This window comes from Porites lutea, chromosome 4 (genome assembly GCF_958299795.1).
Source record: "Porites lutea chromosome 4, jaPorLute2.1, whole genome shotgun sequence".
Classification (NCBI taxonomy): Eukaryota; Metazoa; Cnidaria; class Anthozoa; order Scleractinia; family Poritidae; genus Porites; species Porites lutea.
Genome location: NC_133204.1, coordinates 16081981 through 16103345, shown reverse-complemented (window position 1 = coordinate 16103345; position 21365 = coordinate 16081981). Strand labels below are relative to the sequence as shown.

The 21365-nt window shown below is 38.7% G+C and overlaps 1 protein-coding gene across 1 annotated transcript; it reads left to right on the top strand.

Moving 5' to 3' along the window:
• The first annotated feature begins 1994 nt into the window (after nucleotides 1-1994).
• On the top strand, nucleotides 1995-20161 carry LOC140932678 (tubulin--tyrosine ligase-like protein 12). The gene is made up of 16 exons (XM_073382193.1): nucleotides 1995-2125; nucleotides 2726-2829; nucleotides 4447-4556; nucleotides 5277-5340; nucleotides 6199-6229; nucleotides 7761-7962; nucleotides 8615-8787; nucleotides 10175-10374; nucleotides 10644-10862; nucleotides 11857-11968; nucleotides 13119-13270; nucleotides 13377-13458; nucleotides 14634-14702; nucleotides 16605-16688; nucleotides 17206-17254; nucleotides 17723-20161. The coding sequence occupies exons 1-16, from the start codon at nucleotides 2012-2014 to the stop codon at nucleotides 17869-17871; spliced, it is 1914 nt and encodes a 637-aa protein (XP_073238294.1). The 5' UTR covers nucleotides 1995-2011; the 3' UTR covers nucleotides 17872-20161.
• The last annotated feature ends 1204 nt before the right edge of the window (nucleotides 20162-21365 follow it).

The window sequence follows — 21365 nt, the reverse complement described above, 5'->3', positions numbered from 1 at the left end:
TTGTTTTTTCTTCTGGTTTTCATCAGTTTTTAAAAACAAATATATTACTGGCTTAATTCGAATGTTGACCATGTTTTCCCGCGTTTTTCTCTTAGCAGCGACCCTAGCCCTTAAGGTGATGTTACACGAGCCCATTCGCAACGACGATTTTTAGCTCAATCCAGCGTTGCAACATTGTTGCGACATTGTTTCAAATAGTTACAACATTGTTCCAACATTGCAACGCTGTGCTCTAAAAATCGTCGTTGCGAATCGTCCCGTGTAACATCACCTTTACGACAATACCCAATTAACAATCAATTCGGTCAGAGTTTTGGTTCCGACGCGTTCCCTTGGTCCCTTGGTTAAAGTCTGAGTGGTCTCGGACCGGTTGGTCCGGTATGACGGAAAGCACCCAAGGTCTCTATTTTAGTAACCAGGAAGTTTCTGGAAGTTTCACATTGTAGTCGTGCAATACAACGGCAAGGAAATGTACAAAAAAAGTGCGCTGCATGCACGTGCAAAGTTGCTTTTTTGCTAATTACACCCGGTTGTTGTTTTTCTCCGTTCTCGTTGCCTTCGCCGCTAGGCATAACACGATTTTATATTTTGTACGAGCAAACTATAAATATTATCGAGAGCTTCGCTTTTCAGCCCTGGCTAAATCTATATATTAGGGAGCTTAAAGGGGCTGTGTCATGGCAGTACAGTTCACTTTGTTTAATTTTGCCAATTACTCGCCCTCATATCGCCGTGGAACTTAAAGTAAGCAAAGAAATTACACGTAAATGACAAAATCAGAGATCCGAGACAAACAAATCTGTCTCCTGAGCATTATTTTTGAAGTTGCAAGTAGCAGGGATCAATGTTGAAAGACTGTTAGGCTGAACAGTTTTCAAAAACCCTAATTTCAATCCGTTTCAATCTTCTTCAGTTTTGCCCATCCGTGGCATCTGTTTTTTCTGTTGGGTTATTTGAACTTTCCTTTAATGTTTTAAGCGGTTATTTTTATGTTTCTGCTGATTTAACGGGCATTTTGTAGTTTCCTAATTTGGCTGAATTTCATGACACAGCTCCTTTAAGCATCGGCGACGGCAACGAGAACGGCAGAAAGCCAATAGGTTTAGATTGGCAAAACAACAACTTCGCTTTTTTGCACATTTCTTTGCCGTCTTTGCACGACTACAACGTGAACGTGCCTAATTTCACGTTTTGTCAAGGACGGGAACACAAAACAAAAGTTTTCTTTTTCTTTTCCTGAACTTTGATACAATCCTTTAGAATTCAACTTTAAAGAAATTTGCCAACATTTGACGAATTAAACGAGATGGAACAAGCGTGATAAAGTTTGAGGAAGCGCGACTTCACTTTTTAAGTGATGTTTTTGTTGCCGTCGCCGTCGTCATTAGCGGTAGTAGGGACTTCAAGATCCAACGATGCGACGGCAACGAGAACGTCGCTTAAAAAGTGAATTTGCTATTGTTCCTACCCACTTACTTTGTCAAATGTAGGCGAACCCTCCTGAAGCTGAATTTCAAGTGACCATATTCAGCTGCATATTCAAGCTCAGGAAGAGAAATAAAATTTTGTCGTTGCTTGTTTACGTCCTCCTTAAAACGGGAAATTAGGCATTTTGACGTCGAGGTCGTGCAAAAACAGGAAAGTTGTTTCGCTTATTAACCTTTCGGTTTTTTGACGTTCTCGTTGCCATCCGCGTCGTTGGATCTTAAAGTCCCCACAGTGATTTTACGCAACAGGACGGCAAAACGCTTGTGCGTGACAAACGTGACAGGGATAGTACTTGCGTGTTTCGTCATGATCTTCACCTTACACCAATGTTTTCTGGTCTTTACAAAAAAATCTGTTTAAAAGAGAGTTAAGTTTGGCGAAAAGCAGGCGCAGGCCTGGCGAAAAGTTATTTCAAACAAAATTATTGTCACGCTTGACACTCAAGGTTTGCCATCCGTTGCGTAGCAAGTTCACTGGTGGTCAATCCTTACCCAGAAGTCAATGCTATCGCAGAGAATCAAAGATGGTGGACGAAGTGGAGTATTCGCAGTTCTTGGCGGTTCATAAAGGCCAGTTGATAATGGCCGACATTCCCGAGCAGTATTGGACAACTTTACATAAAAAGCTAAAAAATGAGGCAAGTTTCATGCCAGTTAGTGAATACATAGCCGAATTTCGTCATTATTTTTCAGTGTTGCGAGTAGTGAGTGCACGTGGTATTTGTAGTGTTAAAGGACATTTGCGCAAGAATATCCTCACATTGATTTTCTGTAGTCATTTAGGGTTATACCGTTATTACCGTATTGCTGATCAGGTCCAGTTTGTTCGGAAGGTGGATAACTAGTCCACTGGATAAATCTCTGTTCAGTGGGTAACGCAATAGTATCGGTTTCCCTAGGCCTAAGCTTACTTATCTGAAGGATAACAATAATATTTTCCCGGTGAATAACACTATCCAGCGTTTGAGCATCACTACGCAATGCCTGTTATTCACCAAGACAAGCAGGTTGGTTGCATTTGGTTTCTTGGATTTTCAATCCCAAAGCCAAACTTCTTGGTTATTATGTTTGATCTGCTTGCTCTTGTTTGGCAACACTCAAGTTCTATATTTTTGGGTATGAAGAGGGCAAATTTCTGCCAGTAGGTTCTTACATGTACACGCTAAGTAACTGAACCCTTTTACTCTTATTGCACTATAAAAGGAGTGTATTGATTTAGTGGTATTAATTTTTATTAGATTTATGATGCTGGGTCATACTTTACAATGGCTGCAGATGAAGAGGGAAGTCTGAGAGTTTTTGTGACCACTGATGATGGAATAAAGACCTCCGATCCAGACTGGTGAGAAACATACAATCATCTCATTTTATCTGGGACTGATACCCACCCTAAGTGTTCTAAGTGGTGTTAATATCAAGGGACTCTGCCATTAGTGGAGAGGGGGGTGGGGTACTCCCTATATTGCCTATATACAGTAGGGAGGCTCCACCCAGAAGGGATATCATTCTTTTCCAGACTTCTGGTACATAAAAGGGATTATAAGATTTCACTTTGGTAGTATATGAAAGGTTAGACTTTCAATTTGGCTTTAAAAGAGCTTTCTTTTAAGTTTTTTGAAAATAAACATCTAATAGCTGTAAAAATGCCCTAAGAACCTCCTGTTTTAGCAGTTTTGTTCATATTAAAAAGATGGGGCCTTTACTGCAGTTGAAAGAGATGCTGCAGTTTTTCCTTTTAGCAGGGCTTCTGATATTTCGCGCGGTCGCGGACCCACGAAATTCAGGTATTTCCACGAAATCCCGCGAAATTCCCCCAAAAAACGCGAAATACCGCGAAATCCGCCAGAAATATTTCCAAATACATGTCGGCAAAACATATTTAACACTTATCTTGGCTATTAGACCGGTTTTATTCACCCCAAACGTCCAAATTTAGCTTGAAACTTCGTCACTGCAACGAGTAAACAACGTCCCAAAACTACCAGGCATTTTTAGATGAACGTTGCGAAAAACTGGGCACTAACCATAATGTTAATAGCTTTAACATTCGCTCATTTCTCGTCTCGAGCGAACTGTTGTTGAAAGAGCAAATGATTATCCCTGTTAAAAAAAACATTCTCCAACGCTGGTCATATCGACGCAAAATTGATCAATTCTAGCGAAATTTGCCAAAAAAAACCCCAGCGAAATCGGCTGTTTTTTACTGATTGTTTCTTGGCGAAGTTTCCCCCCGAAATTTCCCGTGAAATCGGCCGATTTTCAAAATGGGCCGATTTTTCTGCGAATTTTGACTCTTCTCCCGTGAAAATCGCCCGAAATCGGCCGATTGTTCCGCGAATTTTGATTTTTTTTCCCGCGAAAATCCCGCGAAATCGGCCGATTTTTCTGCGAATTTGCCCCTGAAAATCACGCGAAATTTTGCCTTTTTTTCTGCGAAATATCAGAAGCCCTGTTTTAGATATGTGAATTAGAAAGCAAAGGGGAAGCAATGGTTCAGCGTATTTAAAAGGCGTACCTTTTTTGTCAAAAATGGTGTATAAGAGGGGAAAGGGAACAGTGCTAAAAAATCTATGTTTTTTAAGTCCCACACTGAGATCAATGGTCAGCAGAAACTTAAGAAAACTTACTACACTTCTTGTTTTAGGGCATGAATGTGCCACAAATACCCGGAAAGCAGTGGTTTCTCCAGGTTGGACGCTATGCTACAAGCAACTGTTCCAAAAAGATAATTAATATCCGTCCATGGCACTGGATGATGGCATGGTCAAAAGGGTTGCTCACAGTGGTTTCTCTCCCTTCAAAGCATAGCATCCGTCCTGGAAAAAAACACTCACCAATAATCTATTCTTGGAAGATAATTGACATTGCTTGATAGTGCCATTTAAACATCTGAGCTCTTTTTAATGTTAGCTTGTGATTTCCGTAGATTAAAATAGTTCAAATCTGCTTTTGTTATTAGTGTTTTCTTAATTGATCATTCTTGGACCTATGAAGTGAACTATGCTCGATCCCAGCTTAAAGCAGTCCCTGGCCTGGCGGACAGGATGGCCTTATTAATGGGAGTAACAAGTAAGTCACTTAACATGGGTGTATTCGGCAGGAGGCCATGAAGGGGAGGGGGGGGGGGGTCACCCTTTTGTCTAAAAGTGTGTTAAATAACCTTCTCCATCCCAAGATGGTGTCACATTAAATCCCAACCTCTCTGCCCCACAATAACCACTTTCTCCAACATATCTATCAAGGAGAGATGCATCTGTGCATGGATATTTTATTGAACAACAAGCTTGAATTTAAATAAAGTATTTCTGATATAGCCAAAACATAATCTGTTTATGTAGGAAGAAGCAAGTGATCTTGAGGGAAGGGATTAGCACTCAGAACTCAATATTGGTTTCATCCAGCCCACTCATGGAGCTGCTATTTTTTCCTATGTAATAAACAGAAGTGTAATATTTCTTGATGTACATGTGTACCAGCTACTTTTATGCCATTGTGGATAGTCAGAAATAAATTAATAATTATTTTCTTTAATAAAAGAAGAAACTACATGTACATGTACTTCACTGTGTGTATGTTGCAGGTCAATTTCATTTACTTGTAATGTTAATTTTTATTAAAAATGTACATTGGTTATATAGTCTCAATTCCCTTTGTCTCCTAGTTTTAGAACACAAGGAAGTTGAGAATCAAGTTGCGTTAAAAACTTTTACATGGACGTGCACATACAGCAAAGTAGTTGTCAAGCAAAATTCTCACAGTTTTATTTTTGTTTCTATTAATAACCATTAGATGGAGAATCCAGTGCAATGAGTGAAGAAGACAAAATTGAAAAAATCTTTGAGAAAATGTGGAGGTTTGTTATTTATTTATAAGAAATTTAGTTTAAGTTCACAATTTGCTGTCTTGCCTTTTTCTTGTAGCTTTAATAATGTATTCTAAGAAGCATTTGTTATATTATTTTCCTATGAGTATCATTTTTTTTACGTGTACCCCATATTTATCATCAATTGTTTTTTCACTATGATGGGCAACAAAGATTCACAAATTTAACTTCTTTGTATTTGTTGTAGTTAATTTTTTCTCTGGTTTTTAATTGTTTTTCTTTTGTTTTAAGGTATGGTAATGTGTGCTAATGAAGTTGAAACAAAAGAAAAATAAAAAATTAACTACAACATATATTAACAGCAAACATCCTCCAGATTAGGCCAACATTCTGGTTAAGAGCATTCGCTGGGTTTTTTTTATCTCAATCAAAAAAAAAGGAAAAAAATTTGAATGAATAGTAATATTCATTGTTCTCCTGGGAAAGAAAGTGTTTTAACTATGTTCTGGTACATGTATCCTTACGCAGGACAAGAGAATATAAACTCTAATTTTCTCAGTTTGCACTTTAGTGGAGAATACAATCACATTCATCGGTCAGATTTCTGTGATGTTATTGTAATTGAAAAAAAAAAATAACAACAACAACCTAAAATGCAGTCAAGGGGTATAGAAAATGTTTAATTAAAAGTTTCAAGGTTATCTATTCAAACCAACCAAATTCATAGAAAATTTTTAAAGTTTTTGCATTTGCGTGCTGGAATTTGTAAAAATTCTAATTTTTTTTAAGTTTAAAAACAATGAAAATTCCTTGTAGAAAATTCCTTGTAAATGTGACCCCTACATGTACATGTATATAAACCCAAATTATAAATTGCTTCTCTTTCAGTTATAATCACAGTTACCGTATAAAGATGATTGTAAGTACATTTTGTATTCTTCTAACACAAATGTAAAATGAAGTACAGTGAAACCCACGTATAAGAACCTAGATTTTTCCAACTTAACCTAAATAGGTTCTTATAGAAATATTACTTAGTGGGATTTTGGGCTACTTAGGTTCTTAAATAGGTTCTTAATTTGATAGGGGCACTAGCGATCAGCACAGATAACTACTACAGGGTATATGTGATATGGAATATGTTGCTGTACTAAATAATTATCTAGAATACAGTTTTGATGTTAACCATGCAGAAATGTTATCTTTCCAAAGTACTAGCATGAATGTCTTTCATGCTGCGGTGTCCATAAAGTGCTGTGTTACGCTTTGAATCTTACTGACTGAAACCTAGACTTAATTTTTTTTTTCCAGCTGTATTTTCTTCACTGCCTTCATTTTTGTAAAATAAGAACCTATTGAAAATTTTAGGCTAAGTAGGTTCATATGAAAAGGGGTTTAAAATAAAAATTTTAGCCTAACAGGTTCGTAAATTTTAGGTTCTTATATGAAGGGTTTTACTGTAATATAGTCAACTCTCTCTCTAAGACGGACAGCATGGGGACCGGCTCTGACTGTCTGTCCTAGAGAGGTGTCTGGCTTATGTAAAGCTGAACCCATTCACAATGTCAGACAAGAAAGTTTGCTCTACTTTGTCTTTCTTCATGCAAGGGTGAAAATGAGTATCGGCAAAACTGACCAAGATTCCACCATGAGGTACAACTGTAGAGTAGCAATTTTTCGGCGTGCTTCATGTTAAAGAGTTGGTGAGGACACTGGGGTGGGAGCCCAGGAGGTGTGCAGGAGGCAGGAGATAAAAGGGTGTTTAAGGTGGCTGAACACAGTTTTGGCAGCTTGTGAGTGTATTCATTTGCCAAATCATGGCAAGAGAAAGGTTGCAGCTCACAAGCTGAAACTTGGCAAGTGAAAAATATACTGATGAAAGATTTTGATTGACAGGTAAAATTTGACGTTTTCGTAGTTTCCATGGCAACACAAACGATTGAATACAACTTTAAAATTCCTCTTTTGGTCAGTTTACATAAAATTCTCTCATTAGATTTTCCTATAAACTTGCACACAGCTTACTATAGTTAATCATTACCACTTGAAACTTATTTGACCAGATTTTAACAGACGGGTTTTTAGATAATCAATAATATAATATTGTACTATAATTATTAAATGTGTCACAAAATTCGTCTGTTAAACTTCCATTTTAAATTCTCATTAATTAAAATATGATAAAAGTAAAAATTCTGCCAAATATGAGAAAATTTTAATGAGTAGATTTTGAGAAATAATCTTCTGTGTACCACTGCTTTTTCGCAGCCATGTTTGTTTGTCTAATTTAAAACACGTGCCCTCACGCGAGTTACCGCTGACCGCCCACAAAACTGTGTTCAGCCACCTTAAGGATGTAAAGCAAGTGAAATAAGGGTACACTAATTATTTTTGTAAATTATGCCGATGATACTTAATATATATCTTGTTTTTTCTTCTGGTCATTAAAGGGTTACGATGCCAGTGGCCTGGTTTATGAAAAGGATTATGATAAAGATGAAGAATATTCTCCTCTGTGGTTTGTCATGGATGAGTTTGGTTCTTGTATAAGACATTCAGATGATCCAACTTTTGGCATGAGCTTTATGAGTTATGTTCCTCTTGGAATATTTTTCTCAATAATTTGGCCATTGAAGGATCTGGAATATGGAGGTTTGTTTCAGGCAAACAACAAATGTTTAACTTCACATGTGATGAACGTAATGTTTATAAGCAAGAACAATAGATTTTGCTCTCTTAGTAGTTTTAGGTTCATCACATGTCAAGTTTGATGTTTGACCTGGTGTGCATTTCTCAAAACACCCGAAGAGTTTGCAGGGATAAAAGTGTTTTTTTTTTCATCCATTTTTTTAATGATCCTTGGGAGTTTTGTGCAAAGTAGACCAACATAGTTCTTGATTTCGTAAATGTGTCTGAGTTTTGAGAAACACACGCCTGAAAATGGTTGAAGACATTATCATGGCTTGATATCTGTCAGCTTTGTTTTTCAAATAGACCTCACTTACTCTTCACGTTATGTGCTTAAATTGTCCATTACAAACATAAATACAAATCAGTTGATCTTCTCAGCAGGACACTTTTTGATCATGTAGTGCTCCCTAGAGTTATGTTACATGATCTAAAATAACTCCACAGCCTGTGCAGCTTAGAAGCTAATAATATAGTCTAATAATCTCAAAGACATTTCCCGAACTGTGAGATCTCTTTGCCTTATGTGAAGTTCATGTAAATGTACATGTAAAAGAAAGTAAGAAATAAATATAGACCTGGTTGTCATGTTCTTTCTTCTTCTTCTTTAATTCAGATGAAGTGACCAGAAACTATTTACCACAGTCAAAAAAGGAACCCCTAATAAGGGATTGTTGTCTGTTGCCATGGTTCCCAGACAAACTGACAGACAAGGAATGGCTAGAACAGTTATCTTCTGAGTTTACTTTGGAATATGCAATAAAACAACTTAGTGATGTGCAGATGAAGGTTTGCATTTATTTTTCAGTGAAAAGGGATTGCAACTTAAAGAAACGGGGCCAACTTTTAAGTTTAACTGCTGTGTTGTTGAAAAATGTTCAAAATCTGATAATGCTTTGTTTTGATTTTTTACAGTCATTTGATATCTTTATTGCCCCCGCAGGGATTTCGCCCAGAAGGCGAAATCCCAAGGAGGCACTCTAGTAACTCGCGCGTATATTAAGGAAAGTACTTACAGTTGAAATATACAGTCATACAGTCAATATAGAAAAAATCTCGATTTGCTTGAGCAGGGGCCGCGAGGAATCGGTAGGTAATGATGACGTTTCTATTGTTTGCGCCCGCAAGTACGAAATGGTTAGGATGACGTAAAACACAAAAAATCCTGAAGGAACAGCTTACAATAGGTAGATTTTGTGACATTAATTGTGCAGTCACACTTCGATACTCTTTTGCGTTACGTGTTATCAGTGACATTCTGTGGAGCAGTTGTTATGAAAGTTATGGACCAAAAGACACTCGTTAAGCGCAGATGAAGTTATAAGGTGCGTAGAACAGTGTATATTTTAACACTAAGTGAGTTTGCCAGACACGAGTTCACAAATCATTGATTGGAAACCTTCAGCTGAACCTTGCCAGACACTCTTTCTCTCTCTTTGACCGGAATAAGACTCGGCCCAAAACAAGCAAGACGAGCCAATGATTCAACTGGTAGCTTATCACTCGCAGAACTATGGACGATTACAGGAATTCGCCGACCTTCAAATTCTTTGCTGACTTATTCCCTGCTCACAGATGTCCTTTCCTTATAAAGTTTAAAATAAGACTAGAATGCGCGAGCGTGAATTGATCAAACGTCCTTTTAATTTCTAAGGCTTACTTTCCGGGAAATAAAATGAACTAAATGTAAAAAGTGAAATAGAAATAGCAAAAATTTAAACTTCTTATTAAATCTTTTCTTATGGTTTAGAATAAACTATTCTTGAAACTGAGAATGATTATATTTTGATCAAAGCTGTGTAAATCGAACCGAAACTGTGCATGGAACCTTGCGCTTATTTCCTGTATTTACCTCACCTATTGTATGGAAAATGTGTGGACATCTTCATTATGAATCGGTATATTTCAAAGAGGTACACAAGGAGCAAGAATACTATATACAGAGCGGGGGCAGCTGTAGTTTCAACTATTACTTGTTTTAGAGTTATAATTTCTGCTTATATTTGACCAAAAAACGTGGAGATCACTATGACATAACCCCTTTAATACTGAATCTTTCTTTACCCAAAAGACTAGAACAAAGTAGACTGAAATATTCTATTAAGGCCAGGATGCGCCCTTTCTAAGCAACCCATTTGCAAGCCAAACGAATTAATTGTTTGTATTTACCATCTAGGACTGGCAAGGTGAGATATTCCCTAGACCTGACAAAACTGAGGGTCTCACATCACTTGCAAGTGACACTGATAAAATTTATCGCGTGTTCACTGATGTTGTAGAAGTAAAAAAAAACCTGACACATCCAAGATTTGTTCAGGTGGACAACAAGGAAGATGCTGATATTCTTTGGATCAGAGGGCATTTTAAAGATTTCAGGTGTGTAGCAAATCCATGTCTACATGTTAAGAATTACCTCATAAAATTAATATATGCAAAGTCATTTTGTTTTATATCAACAGGTATCCCATTCAATATTATCCGGGGTACCCTGAGGGTACCCTTTTTTGCCCCTCATGATATTACCAGGGAAATGAGTTTCTGTAATTGGGTGGTGATGATGGCTTGAAACGTTTACCTAATTCCCTTTCTCCTTGTGATAGTTAATGACTATCGCTCGTACTAATCGAAGAATGTTTATCGTCTAGATCTTTGCAAGACAGTGCAAAATTCATAAATCAGTTTCCAAACGAATGTACCCTGACGTGTAAAGACCTCTTAGCATCGGTGTGTCAGAATGCAACTGCTCTAAAAAGCGGCCAAGAGGAAGATTTACTCAGAAGGGGACCCGAATGGCTTCCTGTTACGTTTAACCTGACCCTTGAACTTCCACTATTTATTGATCATTATCTCAAGAGAAAGAAGAGGTAGGACATAAAGGAGGGTGATCGCTTAAAGACTGAATGACTTACTATGCAAGCATTGACTGTGCCATTAATTAAGGCGAACACATGTAGAAGCACCAAATGACAGCCCATTTTAGAGTTTCTCTAAGCGTCTTCCGAGAGTTCAAGCAACGACGCTTATGGCAGCAAAAAAGGTCACTAACGGTGAATTTCCGTTCTTTCAAACGACATCGCGACTTTTACAACTCGCCTAATTGTGAGATACATATAAGGGTTTCTGGAGTGCGTCGTGGGGCGTCCACCTCTTTTATAAAGTGCTGCATTAGTAAGTTTTACGTTGGAGTCGTGTAGAGAACGACGAAGAAGTGTATCGAAAACGTTCTTGTATGCACGTATAGTGTTGTTTGCTCATAAAAACGTCAATTGATTTTTTGGCGTAGTTGTTGCTGTTGTCGTTGCAGTTTTCTTAAGCCTAGTTTCCATCGTCGTGATGGAACCATCTGTCTCCATGAGTAAGGGGCTGTGAAGATCGAGACTCCACGGTCCAGACATTTCTGTGGAAACCAGACAATATGTAGGCTTCGATTTTATCCTGGTGAAGGCAGCCCAAATCCTCTGGATTGTTCCGTTTCCAGATGACTGAGTAGTCAAAAACGTCCGGACTATTATGTGAAAACCAGACTAAAGCGTTCGTTCAACAGAGCGAGTCCCGATGCACAACCAATCACACAAAATGAATCATGCCTGCTTTCTATGTAAAGCAATAGAAACACCTGCTCGTGCATGCATCTTATTTTTTGTCTTCAAGTTGCTGAAGCCTACATTGCCTTGTATCCCCAGCCCCTATCCCAAGCCTGTTTCACATTTAATCACGCCTTAGGGAAATTGAAAAAAAAAAATTAAAGGATAGTGAGGCCCAACACGCTTGATAGCTCATCCTTATTTTTTTTAGATGTATAGTATTCTAATATAGGTTTTGGTTATGGTTTACATAAAAAAATTCCTTGTTTTTCAGAGGGCTTGACAATCACTGGATATGTAAACCATGGAACCTTGCAAGAGCTATTGATAGTCATGTGACGTCAAACTTAAACTACATCATACGATTAAGAGAAACTGGGCCTAAGGTTTGTATTGGTTAGTGGTTATTATAGAGAGAGTACTCAGAAGAGTAATGGTAAACACATTTACTAGGTGCTCGTCTAATTTTTTGTTAATTCTTTTGAGATCCTTTCAATTGATTTCTGTGTCTGACTCTAGTGAAATTGTAACGTAACCGCTTGAGCTGATTTGGGGCAGTGTATTTTTTTGGTAATTGACTCACCTTCCTTTTTTTGTCAGCTCTTGGGATAGGCTACCATGTTATAATAAAAAGGAAAATTAAAATATCCTTTCCGCCAAAACTAGGAATGTGACCGGGAATGCCATTTTTAGAGGGAAGGGATAGTCTAAGCTTTTCAAAATCCAAAATATATCAAGGTCTTGCTTTCTTGTGGAAAAAAAGGATTTTGTTCGTTTGAATTCTAGGGATTATCAAATTTAAAAATGAAAGGAAAGTCGAAACAAATTCTGGTGGTAATGGCACCATCGTGCCACCATTGTCTACTTAGGTGGTTTTGCAAGGTTCACACAGTTGCCTTCACGGGACTTAAATGGCCAAAAAAATTCTTGGCCAGGTTCGGCTTTTTGCTATTCATGTTTACCTTGCGCAAGAATGGGCTGTGTCGTACGCTAAAATCCAAATCTATATGTTAGATGGATAAAAAATAAATGACTAAACGGTGATCAGAAAACAGATTTTTGCTATGCCAACCATACCAATGCAGCAAGGCGTAGCCTGGGACCAGGCTCCTCAGTGGGGGAAAAGGCCAAAAAGGGTGTAAAATAGGAAAATTGGTGGGGAGCGGTGGTCTGGAGAGTCGCCTCGCTCGCTAATGTTTTTGCGCGCACGCCGATTTTTTCTCCTTTTTCCCCCAATGCGTAGCCTGGACCCAGGCTAGGCAAGGCGTTTTACGCCCGCGCAGACCAAATTTCTCAAATTTCTACCCGAAAGAGACACTGAGAATTACGAATCTCAGGAATCTGGATTCCATTTTTTTTGCTGAATCCACGCTGAGAGTAGATTCAAAGGACTCAGAGTCGTTTTTCTCATTCAAGTAAAGACATTTTTAGATTTAATCATCTAGTTTCGGGTTCTCCCCCCAAAACGCTGCCATAACCTTTCGATGAAGGTTACGCGAGCTGTTGTTTATCAAATTTTCTTCCTTCCTTTATCAGGTTGCCTGTAAGTATATCGACAATCCGGTTCTGTTTCATCGTGAGGACGTCGGTCGAGTAAAATTTGATTTTAGGTATCTGGTTCTCCTCTCATCCGCCAAACCGTTGGTACTATACGCAGACAAAGTGTTTTGGCTGAGATTTGCAAATCAGTAAGTTTATAACCTGATTTTGTAATCCCACTCTTTTGGAATACGATGTATGTTCCTTTTTTTGATAGGTAATTGTACATAAAGATATTTTAATTTTCTCTTTCAGACCTTTCTCAATGGATTCTTTTGATGTCTACTCCAAGCACTTCACGGTTATGAATTACAGAGACAGTGAAAACTTAAAGCAGGTTTGTTTTTCTTTCCTGTTTATGACATGTTTTTTATTTTTAAGGGTACTCTGAATTCTAACACGCTACATTCTAAGGAGTAGCGTTTCGTTAGGACTCGGTAGAGAATTTTACGGACATTCTGTAACAGACTAAATCAAAATGCGACGTTTGAATTAAAATGGTCATTGCTAGAAAAAAACTTGAGTCTTGGTGGAAGTGATATACAGTAAAAACCCGCAACTAAGAACCTACATTTTTAGGAGTTAGCCTAAACAGGTTCTTATATAAATGGTAGTTAACAGAATTTTAGGCTATTTAGGTTCTTAAAATGGGTTCTTAATCCTGGAGAAAAAACAGTTAAAAAACAGCACTAGCTGCATAATGGTGTGCTGATTTACATATTGCTTAGTATGCTTTGTAAGTCTACATATCTTGCACTCATTTTTCTTTAAAAAACATTTTTACAACAATGGCAATCTGCTTTTTTTTTCTTCAAATGCAGCTGTAATGTACTAGTATGATTTTAGAAAATAAGAACCTGTTTTAAATTTCTTAAACTAAATAGGTTCTTGTTTATAGGGGGTATAAATGACCGATTTTAGGCTAACAGGTTCTTAATTTTTAGGTTCTTAGTTGCGGGTTTTTACTGTATGCCCTGGATTACGTTACGTTAAGGCAAAACAAAATGTAATTTTTGAATATAAATGTTATAAAGAAGGAGGTTTAAGCTCAATTTAAGTTTTCGTTGAAACTTAGATTACGTTTTCAAAACCAATTTTGTGAATTGTGCGGAGGACCCTTCCTTTCACAAATCTCTCATTTCAAGGACAAGACTCTGATTCCAAATATTACCCAATTACCCGTAAACGTTTTGATCAATGAACTTATGAACTGATCTTATTACTTTATCTCTATACAATTCATGAAATATATTTCAGCTTCGTTTGATCTTCGCGACAAATTGTAAACAAAGTAACTTAATTGTCCTATGATATAATTTTAGTTTTTCCTCTTAAAATAGGTTTTTCCAATACTGTATGTACTTGTGTGGTCATGCAATTATTAGTTGTTGTTGTTGTTGTTGCGCATTCCCTTGTTACTGCGATTGGGGTTGCTGTGCTTTGCGACAGTCAGATCGCGCAACGAAAGTGTCATGTGAACTGACTTTTTAACAACCTTTTCTTTCTTAACAGGTTCACCACCATGAATTTATACCCATGTTCGAGCAACAATATCCCAATCATAAATGGGCAGATGTAGAGGTATTTAAAGCATACAACATTCGTCAGTTGAGTTCAAAAAGTACTCTATTTGAGATTAGCTATGCCAGTTGAAAGCAGGATAGCTGGAACAGGCTGAATGAAGTTATTGTGGTCCCGTAATACTCCCCTCTCTGACGAAAAATGCACCACTCCACCGCGACTACAAACAGCACTGTGGGTTACTTTTGCGTCCCATTCGAAAATAGAGAGCTTTAGATTCCAAACGAGTAGGACGACGAATACGAGATTTTCTCAATGCTAAGTGGTGTTCGCGTGTGAGCCGGCGTCATTTTGGCGGGAAAACGTTATAGCCGTCGTCGTTCTACTACGAGTTTTAGCGAGAATGTCGTAGTGGCGGAAACAAGGTATCAAATGTTAGAAGTTTTATCATTTTGCGATCGGGACAGGGCTTAACCTCCTTCAATAAAGATAACATTATTAACTTTTCTGAGGGAAAAAGGAACAATGAAGCATTCTGGGGTGTCTATTTTTTGACAATACGCGAAAAAACTTTAAATCAAATCTCTTGCTCATAATCGTTCTCATCCTCGAATCTTAAGGTCTCTAATACTCTACAAGACCCTCACCGTGGGGGTTCATTGGCCTGCTGACTGCGCGAGGCAATGGTTTAATAGATTATAATTACTCTTTTTTCCGGCTGGAGTGGAGAGCTACTCCTAACCCGTGGAATGGGATAGAGATATATATACAGTCTGTAGTTAGTCTTTTGAAACAAGAAACGATTGGCATTATTGTCAACTCGGACATTTCCACAACGCACCCGCTTTCCCACCCCCCAAATCTCCCTGCCCCAAAAATAGAGCACGACGGTATAATAGTGTATTCTTAGACATATTTAATTCTGCAAGCAGAATACTGCAATGCTGATCGTACTACGTGAAAATTAACTCTAAAGACATCAACACGACACCGAAAGAACTCAAAACAGAGCGGGATTGTAGCCATAGACAGCTTTTTCGCCCTCTTTGGGGATCGTCAGTATAGCGTAACAACCAGAGAAAGCTCTGATGAAAAATATCCGCTCACTCTGATTTCAGCCCTGACCTAGAACTTTCAACACCCACGTAACAGAACCACGCCATACCACGTGTCTTCTGGGGGGCAAAAGTCCAAGTGTCAAGTTGATGTCTCGCAGAGAAAATAAAGAATTGGCCAAAACCAACCTATAAAACATATGCACAGAATCATGCAAAAATTACTGCATATCGGATCTATAAAAGATCTACGACCCTAGAACACATAAAGTACAAACATTAACCACAAGGTTATATTAAAGGTTGTATTCTTATTCAATGGATGCACATACCGACACACTGAGAGAGACTTTCAATCGCGTTTTGAAAAGGATTTAACATTTATCGAAAGGTTTAAACTTTAAGATAAAGTGAGGAAAAACCTAAAAGAGACTCATTGTGGCATCGTATTTTTCCTATTGCGGGTTAAAATATAGAATTAATACCCGCACGCAAGAATATTTCTTTTCAGTATAAGTATGTTTGCAAGATTTTGGTTTAAATGACCCATCCTTTCCCCAATAATTAAAAAAGGTGCCCCATGGTAGCGGGGGACAGGAAACGTAACTTGATCCTTCTTCCATGTCCGTTTTTGCTGCACAGACGAGGGCCCCCATTTTTCGATTTGGCTTTGCCGCCTGGCAGCCCAATTAAAAGACAGAATGGCGGACGGATCCCTAATAAGGCTTTGCGTTTTCCACTCCCCCTTCAATGCCAATTAAACTCATTTCACAGCTAGAAAAGATCTTGAATTCGGCCTCACTTTAATATTGAGAGTTTTGGAACTCCGAAATGGCTTATTAGAAGGAGGGTGCCTAAAAGAAGGAAGACGCTAATTTGACATTGCCTTTTTACTTTTGATAATCAGGCTAGGGTGTTTAAGATGTTCCGAGAGATGTTCGAAGCAGCAGTGTCCGACTCACCACCAAAGACCTTGATGCACTGCTCACAGGTGAGATATCAGGTTTTTCATGCTCCGATCTGTTCCATTTTAATTTTTGTCCCATCAAGTTTACGAATGACTCCCCACCAAACAGCATTTTAACGTCTTTAAACTTGATGCAGCTTAGTGTAAATACATTACTCTTTGTTTAGAAACTACATATGTCATCTTTTAGTCGCTTTACGTCAACAAATGTTTTGGCGGCCATGCATAAATATTATCCGAAAAACGAACAATCCAAGTTCATTGAGCAAAATTTGAGAAGTCGGGAGTCGCGACGTCGCTGTTTGATATGACCACTCGTGTCACATACGAAAAAACACCACTCTGTTCCAAGATTTAGTGGTCATATTGGTTCTACGAATAATGCTTTCATCATCATCATCGTCATGTCTGAACGCGCCGGTAGGTGCATAAGGCCTCTCTACGAATACTTTACTTTGCAATAAAACAACAGTGTTGTAGAAACGATGCCTAAATGGAGTAACGGTTTTTACTGTGTGTTGAAACGTTTTTCTTTCTCTAGTCCCGTGCGTTTTATGCTGTGGATCTTATGCTGAAATGGGCTGACGATGGTACGTTTTGTAGTTGGCAATGTAAATATGTTGCATGAAAATTGTTTAACACCTTGTGGGGCCGCATCTTATTAGACATGAAAAAGAACGGCCATTAAATCAGTTATTATCTTTTAGACAATCAAAGACTTCAGGGTGAAGCCATCCTTACATCTGCGGGCATTATTAAAACTAGGAACACTGGAATATTTTGAAACACCCCAGGAACAACCTAGTAAAGCTGACAATAAGTGAAATAAAAAAGGCAAACGTAAATCGTTAACCCTAACTTTTAATCTGTAAAATATTTAGTGTTTTCCTGTTTTTGTTATTCACTTTACGTGTTCCGTGCGATTCGGAAATGTTCTGCGTTCCAGCTTTTAGCACAGGCGTTCTACGGATCAGTACTGAGATTCAGGCATAATTGCCTGGTTGCACTTAACCCGCGTTTTGCCTTAAGTGAGACGATGTTTTTTCTTTTACCGATAGGCACAGACCAGATGATTCCCCAAGTTTTGGAGGTGAATTACTGTGCCGACTGCGAGAGAGCGTGCCGCTATCATCCAGAATTTTTCAACTATATTTTCAGTCTGCTCTTCCTTGGCGATTCCAATGGTTGGCCTGTGGAAGAGCTATAATGACAAACTGGCCTCCAATTTGGTGTAAATATACAAAAATGAATATTCAATTCTTGTAAAGTAACGAGCTCGCGTGCCATTGGTTGCGAGATCAAGTTCTTCGGAGGAAGAGAAGATTTTTATCATTTGACGAGCACTGTACGGTACGGTCGTGGAAGAAACACATCAGGCGGCGCCAGGCTTACTATTTACTTTTAGAACAAAGCTGACGTTTTAGGACAGTAAGAAGAACAATTTCGCGTTCTTAATTAAGTGTTAACAAAAATAACGTTATTACACCGTATTGCCTTCAGTTTCCTTGACATTGTCGAGGCTCTGATTAGTAGAAACATATGTTTACAAAAGGCAACAAATAATTACACAGCACATACCCTGCGAGCAGAGGCTACATTTTCGCGGTATTAGCTGGTGTGCGAAAAGTAGGGTACACAGCACAGAGCGCAGAACTCTTAATTTATTTCTGAAGTGTAAACAACAACAAAAACATATACTAAAAATTACCCACAACATCAGCATATTGCGTATTGTTTCATGAATATATATGTTTTATTTCCCCCAATGATTCCATTTAGCACCTTTGTTTCATAATTAGACTTACTGACGCTTTTTTTCTCTCCTAACCGTTTTCCATGGGGAGATGGAATGTTGCTCATCCGCGTGGTGATTGTGAGGAAAGGTTAGAGTATCGATTCTATACCTTAAAAGGAGGTCGGACACCTAACGAAGCTTTAGACAACGTAGTATTAGTTTTCACTCTGTAAGAAGGGGAAAGATGTTTTTTAGGAGAAAATTAAGAATAAGGAAAGCCAATTTCGTAGGAAAAGAAGTAAGAAAATATAGCTGCGATTATCGATTGCTCTGATGTATGGTCACTAGGATTTAGCACTGTTTTAGAATGGTTAGCTTTTATTTACTGTTTGGCAAACTCCGTTGAAATACATTTCTATAAAGTTACGGCTCTTGGTACGGATTTTTTTCTTTAGTGTAGTGGTAAAGTGAGCGAAAAGTGTTGTAAATCGGGTTCAAAGCTTCGTCACTCTTTACTATAGTCTTTCTTCTTTTCCTTTAAAACGTTAAAATTTAAAGTAAGGTTTCCTCAGTGGGTAGGGTTTATGAGGTATCCGACCACTTTCTGAGCTACAGACTCTGCCTGAAGAAAAGTTTTCGTGGTTGTAATTGTTGGTTTTACTAGCTAGGTTCTTTCACGACGATATTCTTGAGATAAAAGGATGCCCCGAGCTTAAATGGAGATATTGTTTTATCCAGAAATTCTCACTCTAACCCCTTTATAAACACTTAAGTCTGCGTCTTCTGTCCAGTGTTACTCGGTTTTAACTCTTGTTTCTGAAACGAGGACAACAAAAATAAATTCAAATCATATATTTTTTTCCTGGCTTGTTTTCGTCATCGTCTAGTTATTTGTGCACTAAAACTGAACGTGTTATTTTCCCCTCACGTTTTCAGACAAACAATGGTGATTTTCTTACAGATTTTGTTAAGCACAAGCGAAATTCAAGGAAATAGAAGAGGGGTATAGTGAGCTGATAGGTCAAATTTATCAAGACTATAAAGCTGGTCACATTTTTTCAGTAAGACTTTATCATGCGATCATCACTTTTAACGTCATCAATGATCCGCTCTACATCTCTTTAGTAAATCTAAAAAGTTAGTACAGGTAATAGCATGATTTGTAGTGATAATTGGCATAAATACCACGAGTGGTACGAATTTCACGAACCGTTAGGTGAGTGAAATTTGAGACAATTTTGAAATCTCACGAGTGGTGTTTAAGCCAAATATCACGAAAAACCATGCTATTATTTGTTTATACTACTACTCGCAAAGGTTTTGTAATTTTCACGTGTAGGTATTTCAAATTAAGCTAAATACGACCGCTCTAAGCCAATCAAATTGCAGAAATTTCTCATGTAGTTGTATAAGGAGTAGAAAAAAATTTTTCATCAGCCTCTTTGAAACGCTTTTAGCCTGTGAGCAAGCTTTCTGGGGAACTCTGGGGGCCGAGGAGCCCGAGAGTCCCTCAGAGAGGTTGCTGGAAGGTTAACTGAACGTCTTAAACGAACAGATGCCAAATTTATGCATATAATACCTACTAACCTCCTAATTAGGTGGCAGAACATTTTCGATGAAGTCATCAACATTGACTGCGATTGCAACGGGCTCATATACTGCAACCACGACGGTGGTAACATTGCCGCTTTCGTGATTCATGGCATATCCACATCCTACGCTTGCATGAGATCTCCACATGAGCTTTCGGGAAAGAGACATGAATGCTTAGATTGTTTTGATTATAGATTAAGTTTTAGATTATAGATTTGAGATTAAAGAAAATGATCAGATGTAGTCGACGTCGTTGTCCATCTGTCTAGTCCGTCTTCCTGTGGGTCCATTCAATCTGTCACTCTGTCCGTCCGTCAATTAAGGGAAGCTTGATATACCGAAAGAACTAAAGGGTCCAATCAATATTTGTCTTGTAACTGAAAAGCCCTTTTAGGGAGTTACGGTAAAGTATGTATGTATGCTCTCCATCCCTCCGTACGTCCAGTCGGTATGTCTATCTGTCCGTCCATCCATGTGCACGTCCATCTATCCGTTTGTCTGTTTGTCCGTTCAGCCCGTCTGTACGTCCAGTTGATATGTCTGTCTTTCCATCCGTCCACCCGTAGGTCCATCCAGTCGATATGTCTGTCCATTCCGTTGATCGGTCCGTCGTTCTGTCTATCCGGTCACTCTGATCTGTCCAATAGTTTGTCTATTAATCCATCATCTGTTCTTTTGTCCCTTCCGTGTGTCTCCATTCCGTGCATCCATCTGTCTGTCAGTCCATCCATCTGTCCTTCCAGTCGGTAAGTCTGTCTTTTGGTCTATCCATTCCTGCCCATCTTTGCATCTGTCTGTCCACCCATCAGTCTGTCCATCCAGTTTATTTTTCCGTCCATTCCGTCGATTGGTCGCTCCATCTGTCCTTTCATTCAGTCCGTCCATCTGTCCATCCATCCTGCTACATGTCCATCCGTTCATCAGTCTGTCAGTCGTTTATCAGTCTGTCAATCCGTCCGTCCATCCGTCCATTATTCCATCTGTCAGTCTGATTATTCCACCTGTCTGTCTGTCTGTCTGTCCATTCGTTCAGTCCCTCCGTCCAGTCCATCCACTCCGTCCGTCCAACCATCTACCTTTCTAGTCCGTCCATCAAGCCGGTCCGTGCGGTAGTCCCTCCAGTCCATCCCTCTGTCCTTCCGTTCATCAATTCATCCATTCTTCTCTTTTCCGTCCGTCTGTATCTTTAGTCCATCTTTTTAACCATCCATTTGTCCAGTCCATCTGTCCATCCCCGTCCAGCCCATTCGTCCGTCTCTCTTTCCCTCTGTCTGTCCGTCAATCTAGTCCATCCTTCTGTCCATTTCAGTCCGTCTGTCCATCCAGTCCATCCGTCCGGTCCGTCTGTCAGCCCACCTCTCCGCGATCCCAAT

Bases quoted from the DNA above. Each gene is read 5' to 3' on its own strand.
- LOC140932678 (XM_073382193.1), top strand. From the start codon at position 2,012: ATGGTGGACGAAGTGGAGTATTCGCAGTTCTTGGCGGTTCATAAAGGC. The intron at 5,341-6,198 runs GTTTGTTATTTA...CTTCTCTTTCAG, and splicing joins ATCTTTGAGAAAATGTGGAG to TTATAATCACAGTTACCGTA. The intron at 16,689-17,205 runs GTGAGATATCAG...TTCTTTCTCTAG, and splicing joins CCTTGATGCACTGCTCACAG to TCCCGTGCGTTTTATGCTGT.